The sequence below is a fragment of the Solea senegalensis genome, linkage group LG21 (assembly GCF_019176455.1).
Source record: "Solea senegalensis isolate Sse05_10M linkage group LG21, IFAPA_SoseM_1, whole genome shotgun sequence".
Classification (NCBI taxonomy): Eukaryota; Metazoa; Chordata; class Actinopteri; order Pleuronectiformes; family Soleidae; genus Solea; species Solea senegalensis.
The window spans coordinates 10,864,706-10,873,227 of NC_058040.1; the positions used below are offsets into that span (position 1 = coordinate 10,864,706).

The following is an 8,522-nucleotide window of genomic DNA, read 5'->3' on the forward strand; positions in this document are numbered from 1 at the left end:
ATCCTTTTAACAAAGCATACAATCTGCCAATCCTTTTGAGGTTTCCAAATTAGGTTTGGCATTAAGGATTATTTTATGCAACTTATATATACAAGTTATATAATACCAGAGCAATGGAATTTCTTTCTTTGAACTTTTTGTATATCGACTCAGCAGCAGATGAGGCAATCTGGATGCACTGATTTGTTATTTGAGCAAAAGAAAAAAAAGTTTTCTATAGTCACTTCAATACAGTCACAGACCCTGTCCAAAAAGGCGAAAAAAAATCTGCCGAGTAAAATCCAAATCCTCACAAATTTGGATGGATCAGCCAACACAGATAAAGAATCAAATATTTTAGTAATATGATCTGCATGTTTGGCACCTGTTAAAGTCTTGGCAGCTATTTTGTTTGTACTGGTGATATTTTGATTGAAGAAGTGAGATTTTTGAGGAATAGTGGGCCGACCCTCAAAGAAATAAAGCACTCTGTCAGGTCAACCCCTGAACTGCACTTCACATTTCTTTATGATTATAAGTAAAAGTGCTTCATGAGAGATTTAAGAGGCTAAATTCTTCCACCTGAAAATCACTTTAAGCAATCCCTCCCTATGTCTGCTCTCTCTTAATCACTCCCTCTTTCTCTCTGTGAGACTCAGGTTGTGGTGCGGACCTGCTCTGCTTCTGTGAACCTTCTCACATGCAGCTGCTCTGCCTGTGAATGGCTCCCTGTGCGCTCCTCTCCTGTGAGCTGGCCAGAGGCAACACCCAGTGCTAACGTGCCAGGGGAGGATTTCCAGAGCCTCAGTAAGAACTAAATAAACCAGCCTCCACATCTGGGAGAGCTGCTTCAGTGGTAAACACTTGGCTGCGGGCTGCCCACAAAGCCAGGCCCTTGTTTCCACTTAATTATGATAGCCATGGGTTTCTGCACTGCTGCCTGTCACACTCACTTAGACTCATCACTGTGCTCTCACTCACAAACATCCATGCACACCTATACACACAATGTGCCACGACCTTAACAGCCATACAGTGCTGTTCTTAAAGAGGTGAAAACTGCTAAAGCTGTGCTCCCATAACTGGAAAAGGGAGACATGCACGTCTGACATATTGTTATCTCTTGCAGTGTTGTTCTGGCCTAAATGACTGTACACAAACAAAGAGTCACATATGAATAATGTCTACAGTAAAATGAGCTATGTATAAGTACACAGCTGTGAGGCCAAGTTAAGTCTCCAGAGGTTTAGTCAGGACTAGAGGAATCCCTTCTGGTGACAGAGGAGAGCAAAGCAGAGTGAAGTCTGCTCAGTGATGAACATTATCATGGACACGGCATATAATTCTACATAAGAAGAATTGGACAAAGGTAGTAAATCTTAGCACTCAGGATGTGCGTTTATGAATGTTGTTATTAAATATGCCACAATCTGTGGAACAGCAGAACAGAATAAGCTAAGCTCCAATCCAAAATCCATTATTTTGGTAACTCGAGGCAGAATAAGACAGGGCAACACACTGTATTTCTAAAAACAAGCACGGTTTTCTTCATTTTCCAAACAGATTTCATGAATGTCTTTTACCATCAATGACACATTTTTTTGCTTGAAGACTAGCCAATGTATACATTTAATATGTGTGTGCATCTAGTCACCATTGTCCTGTTACTCCTACATAAAATGTATAGGATTAGGTTTTTGTAAAATATATAAACTTAAAGACAAACAAAGGGCAAGAGTAAGGCTCTGGCTACGAGACACAGCTCACTTATGTAGAACTCACCCATCGTTGGAGCAGGTCATGAACTCCTCTTTAATCTTGGGATGCCAGCAGCCACTATTCAACATTGCTGTATGACCCTGAAATGAAAGGAAAGTTAAAATAGACCAGATTTGCTCTAAAAACATTTGGTATCAAAGGTCAAGCTGTGGTGGGAAAAGCTAGTCACCAGGAAAAACCAGTTATGGTAAATTAATATAAATTTGGAAAACTCACTGCCAACAAATCATGTGCAAATACTGTTAAGGATACTGTGTCATTTTTGTCACACCGTCGGATAAACATATAGTCAGAATTATGTAAGGTGACGTACACAACAACTGTGAAGCCTATATCCACAGAGACATGAGCAAATGTTCCTGGGAGGTACAAGAGTTAAAAGTCAAAATGTATTTCATCCAAAAAATATTGAAATTGCAGTACTGATACACCCTGCTTATTGTGCACTATAATGCAATTTAAAATATGGCCACAGCCATGAGAAGATAAATGTTTAAATATACACACAAACACAAGCTTGCAGTGCTCACTGTGCTGTCTTATTGAATGAGGCATAAAAGAAAGAGCATATCGTTAAGTGCAAGTCCATAAAAAGTTGACTGTTTGATCATTTTTTTAACCTTGACCCTCAACTATCAACTGAGCCACTGAGCACCAAGCAAAAGGATGTCTCCCGGCTTCAAACAGCAATCCAGTAACTTTTAGACATTTCCTCTGGTGGAGCAGTCCTGTGGAGAATTACTCATAACAAATGACTTCAGAGAGGAATACCCCGACAAGATGCCTCCCCCACTGCCAGGTCAGAGAGGAACACTTCAGAGTGCACCAAAAAGACTCCAGACATGTCATACTGCTGTTTGACAGGATGCTTGAGAAAGCAGGGGTCAACCAAATGACATGTGTGTGCATCAGGAAGAGCGACCTGCCTGTTCAATGTCAAATACTTTAAACACACCGCTTTAATAATCAGTGAGTGTCGTTTAATGACAAAAAAAGGGCTTAATAACAATGGGTTGGTTGTTAAGTTTTATGGTAAAATACACAGTCGCTATTGGCTAAGAATGACTAAGCGGCTTCTCTGCTCTGTGCAGTGAAGAGGAGCTTCATGATTCGATTAAAGGAGCATTCCTGAACAAATCTGTTTCCTTTTTCTCACCAGCTAAGAAAAACAAATTTCAAATGACTAAAGGGAAACAGACTGATATTCATAGTAACAGTAAACACAAGAGGTCATGCTTTGCTTGCATTTTAAATCTGTGTAATATAGGCTTAATAGGTCTGTGTAATCATTTGCAGTTATTAGATCGACTCACTGATGACAATTCAAAGCTGGACCATCAATGAATCAAGCAAGAGTCATCAGGAGATGGCATGGCTTGACAAAATTAAAAGGAAAGACAGTTTAAATTTCAGGGAAAACCCAAAAGGCAGCACCTCACTGCCTGATTAATGAACTGTGACGAGTAATTTTCCAATTCTATTCTGAAAATGACTCACTAAGATTAGAAAGGAATGCTCAGACTGATCATTATATCCTGGTGCACTATATGCCAGTGCAATAAAAACTAACAAAAAATGACAAAAGATGAACTAATGATTTTAATAATCCAAGTGAACACTGATGACAGAGTCAGTAATTTACATTTCAACCACTCCTTTCAAACGAGAGGATTAGCGGATTTAAAATTTGTAACTTTTTTTCCTGTTTTCATTTTGAATTTATTACCCATAATGTTAAGGCAAACATATTACAGTCCTCTGTGTGGGGCAAATCCCTCTGCACACAGTGGGATGAGTTGCAGAGAAGTAATTGTCTGTCAACAGAGGCAGCATAAAGGCAAGGACTTAATTATCACATGAGACAATACTAATCGACTGGGACGTTGTCAGCAGGCCAAAACGCATTTTCACTGAACCAAACGCTTCCTTCTGCACCAGATGGAACTGAGCAGGGCAAGAATTTAGGACATCCAGGAAAACACTACTTGTAATCAATGGGCCTTCACATGTTCAAGCAATTCCTATGGGTGGTATAAACAATGTCTAAATGCACCGCAGCTGGCACAGATGGTTAGTGACCACCAATATGGCTTCCTTTAACTCTGCAAAAACCAAATACGGACACTTAATTAAGATGTTTTGTAGGATGTCTTTGTGGATGCAGGTAGAACCAAGAATTGAACCGCAACAGTGTTCCTCTCCCCCTGAGAGGGCCACACAGACCATTATCCACACATACAACAGTCCAGCTATAGCTACATCTTGCTACCATTACTTGTTGGCAAGATTAACCCACAGATCAGAAGAGCAAGACATTCATCCTGCATTTAGAATAACTACTCACTTTTGACTGCACTGCTGTTGCTACAGAAATTAATAACAGGTTCAAGATTATTTTCCAGTTTATTCCAACTCTTAGTCTTATTTTTATTGTGGCAGTCACCATTTTGATAGGTAATAATAACAAGTTGACTGCCGATTCAAATAGAAAAGCAGAAAATAAGGCAAATTTCAAACAAACACCAGTTTAGTTAAAAAAATAAAGAGCAGTAAAATATTAGCCAGTCCCTCTGTTGTAAACTTTCATCTCAGTTTACAGAATAACTCATGTTGATTGGTCATGCTGAGCTTATTGTTGTTGTAGTGATAACACTGTGGTGAACACATTGTCTTGATCAACACAAACAGTGACTAAAAACAGGGGGATAAAAAATTAATAATTCCAATTAAATGTGAGCACATCTGGAATATCATAATATATGACATGCATACCTTGGTGTTGGCCATATCCACAATGTACTGGTCTCCCTTCACACACTCCATCACATTAAAGCCATCACGGTCCAGCACCTTGGCCTGTGCATTACCAGAAATGACCAGAATGACGTCACCAGTGATGCTGTACTGCAGGGTCTTGATCTGATGGCTGAAGGGACACACACACAAAGACACGTCAAATATTAAGGACACAGAATAAAACACAGAAGACGCTTTTGAATCATATATCTGTGGTGTCGATTAGTGTCTGTTTGTCAAGCATCTGTGAGCTTTTGCATGATTACATAAGAAAAAATGTTTTTTTTTTCCAAGAACATGTTGGAAATGTTTCAAGAACAAACATAGATACAGGTAGCTATAGGAACAAACAGTGCCACATCTGATGTTGATTTAATGATTACTCTCTCTGATCTTAGACAAGCAACACACAAACACAGTAACAATAACAGGACTTAATGACATTTTAAAACAAATTTAAAGAATAACAAATGCACTCTTTTGCAACATAGAGTAAAATATAAACAAACAAAACACTCCGTTAAGGATATGTAGCCTAATAAAGAACATATGGTTTGCATAAGGTTTACTTAGTGTCTTACATGACAAATGTAATTTTTTTTTGTTTTCAATTATACACTCAAAAGCACTCACGTCATCCTGCAATGCACAGCAGAAGACACAGACAACTATCTGAACCACTTAACCATAGTGAGATTAGCAAGTCAGGTCAAACTCCTATACAGTAGCATTAACACAGCAGGGGTAGATGGGGCAACAAAATGTCTGTACACATAATAAAAAGTCCCATTGCTGAAATAAAAGTAAGGCCAGCATCAATGCCATTTTAATTGCCAGGTATCTGCATCTTTAAATAGCCCCAAAGGCTCACAATCTTCATTGTTTTGGTTTGACTGAGCTGAACAATTGCCTTTTTGAGTCAGGAAAGACGAACAGTGAACCTCTACACCACAACATTCTATATGAAGCCCTGACTGTTAGTAAACCAAACAGGCTACTGGATCGCATTGTATTCAAATTAAATGTGGCGTAGCATTTCTTAACAAGGGGAAGCCTGCTCCAGCTCTGTCCTCCACTTCCCAAAACCAAAATGACTTGAATCTTTGATGATGGCTTCAGTGAAACACAGAATAAACACACACCGACACACAAACACCCACATAGCTCAACCATCTGCTTCTGAAAGGGTCATTTTGAATGAAACGAGAGGATGTCACAGAGTTAACATGAGGCTCAATGAAGCTCAACAAATGTATGTTTGTGTATGTGTGTACACTTTGGCAGAGAGAGTGTACTGGATGTTTGCATGAAACTAATTAACCACATGTTAAGCAACTGTGTTGATGTTTCACGATGTATTCTCAGAAAGTGACTCACCACTCACAAGGCTGCAGGGACCTGAAGGCCTGCAGAGCCTGGTCCATGCCCGCAAAATCCCAGAAACGAACATCATAATCATATCCACCAGTTACCAGTCGGGCTCCAGACGGGTCTAAGGCAAGAGCTGACACCTGAGGAGGCAGTTGTCTTATTTACATCTTTATTCAGAATGCAATCAACAAGCCTGCTACAGTAATTTTATAAATATTTGACAATATAGACACACTGTTTCCTCTATAGACAACAAACATAGATACAGCATAAATAAAAGCAATTATTTTTGTTTGTTCTGTTCTGATTTACCCATTTGATATATTTGTGCAAAGAAGAGATTTATGATGACTTAATAACAGAAAGAATTTCTCACCGTCTTGGTGCCATGCTGCAGAGTAATCTCATGCGTGTCTGGAATCTTCTTCACTGGACTCTGCAACAGAAAGACAAGATTAGGGTTGTATCTTAAGTAATTTATATTTACACAGTATTTTGACTTAAGCAAATTAGTGACACTAAAAAAATTGCAGTCACAGCCTATATACACCTGGATAGAGTATAGACCGATGCACTGCAATATTTATGAGTAATGATTCACTATATATGCATATATGAAATACACATGATAACAATAAAATTGGAGCACATTATCCATTTATAGTGTAATTAAAGCCTAAAAAAAATCACAATTTGCTATACATATTCTTGTGCTGCCATCTAGTGGTAGAATGGTAAAATTACTGGTGCCTTCAGACACCTTGTACACAGAATATTTTTGGCATTTGACATTAAGAAAACCACAGACGCTATTTAAAAAGAAAAAAAGATGTTTAAATCATTTTAATATGGGTAATTATAAACATACGTCCTCATCGTCATCTTGTTCCTCCTGATCCTCATCATCACTCTGAGCCGCGCTGCCGGTGTAACCGGGTGGAAGAGGGGGTCCCACAAGCTCATCATCATCCTGGGCTGTGTGTTGAGGAGGCATTGGTGGCCCAATAAGCTCAGAGTCCGAATCAGACTCTGAGCCACTGTCACTGCTGCTGTCACTCTCCTGTTTTCTACAAGAAAATTGTCAAACAGAGAAAAAACTTACACCTAATGAAAGACATTTAATTAACCACTGAGGCTGTCAGATTTAATTACATGGAAATGTTAATCCAGACACAATGACTCAGAAATAACTGGTTACCTGGAAGCAGCTGCTGATGCTTTGTCTTTCTGATTTTGGATTGATGATTTGACTGACTTGGAGCTCTCCCCTTCCTCTTCCATCTCCTTCTCTCGCTCCTCTAAGGAATCCAACAGTTACGATGACTTACTCACATACACCATGAAACAACGTGTCACCATCATGCCTGTGGGTACACTTACCTAAAACATGCTGACTCCTTTCAATGGCTGTTCGTCGGGTCTGTTCAAAGATGGCATCCAAGTCAAATGTGCGGGCTTTCTTACCTTAAAAGGAATAATGATCATCATGACTCATATTGTTAATTGATAATATAAGAAATAAATTAAGCATATGAAATATTTCAACAGCTGTGCTAAACTGCACATACCAAACCCAGAAAATCCCATGACGGATGAAATGTCTCCGTCACCGCTCATCTTGCTCGCTGCAAAACAGACCAATGCAACAATTATTGATTGATATATTATTTTTTAAAGATGAAAACTGTATTGACAAAATATCATGAGCAAAAATAATGGTGGCTATTGAATATATAGAAAGAAATACAACTTTATTGACATGTGTGAAACACAAAGATACTGTAGCAACTCCTTGACTATGACTACTAAAGTACTAGTTTTAATTTGTTCATGCTTACAAAACACTTCAGTGACAAATTCAGTGAGTCATAAAAGAATAAATTAAAAAAAAAGAGTACAAAGGCTACATAGGTTGTTAGCTCCACTATATTCAAGAGTATACTTGAAAACATGGTGGGTTAAGTATATCTAACCCATATCACATGGTACTGACATACGTTATATATTAAAAATGTGCCTGTATCTAAACCTGATGTCCGTCACAATGTTCTTCAACTACATAACTTATGTTCCAAACTATATAATATTAAACGCTGCGTGTTTGCTAATAATGCTGTGCAAATTCGTCATGGAAGATGCACACAATAACAGCTTTTAATAGAGTTTAATTTGTATTAGTCACAGTTAGAGGGATTGTAGATGGTAGCTAACAAATAAACTAGCAAAACAGCAGCGACTTTTGACACTTTTGGTTCATGGTTTCCTGCTCAATAGTGTGAATTTAACTAGAAAATACAACCACTTGGATCGGCATATACATTTCAGCTGTATAATACTAATATAAACAATAATAAGACGAGTAAGAACAAACACTTGCCTCCTCCATCCACTTTATTGGGGTCCATGTTTTCAAAGGCGTCGATAAACTCTGACCTCCGGAAGTTTTTCTTTGCGTTCTTGAAATGCGCTCACAGCGCCGCCGCTGGTCTGTGCCATAACTACACACATGATGCTTTTTATTAACGCAACGAATTCCTTTTATGTTTATTGCTTTTGATTCGCAAGCGAAATGGATTAACAACTATTGCTCCATAGCA

At 38.5% G+C, this 8,522-nt stretch overlaps 1 protein-coding gene across 1 annotated transcript in view; it reads right to left on the reverse strand.

The window, feature by feature from the left end:
- Positions 1-8,349, reverse strand: part of LOC122758407 (WD repeat-containing protein 70) — a 33,317-nt gene extending 24,968 nt beyond the window's left edge. The window contains exons 1-9 of the mRNA XM_044012574.1: positions 8,303-8,349; positions 7,494-7,550; positions 7,306-7,389; positions 7,124-7,223; positions 6,794-6,992; positions 6,302-6,361; positions 5,932-6,065; positions 4,531-4,684; positions 1,762-1,838 (exon numbers count right to left, since the gene is read on the reverse strand). Of these exons, the coding sequence (XP_043868509.1) occupies positions 1,762-1,838; positions 4,531-4,684; positions 5,932-6,065; positions 6,302-6,361; positions 6,794-6,992; positions 7,124-7,223; positions 7,306-7,389; positions 7,494-7,550; positions 8,303-8,330 (893 nt within the window). The 5' untranslated portion in view covers positions 8,331-8,349. The remainder of the gene's footprint in view (positions 1-1,761; positions 1,839-4,530; positions 4,685-5,931; positions 6,066-6,301; positions 6,362-6,793; positions 6,993-7,123; positions 7,224-7,305; positions 7,390-7,493; positions 7,551-8,302) is intronic.
- Between the last annotated feature and the right edge of the window lie 173 nt (positions 8,350-8,522).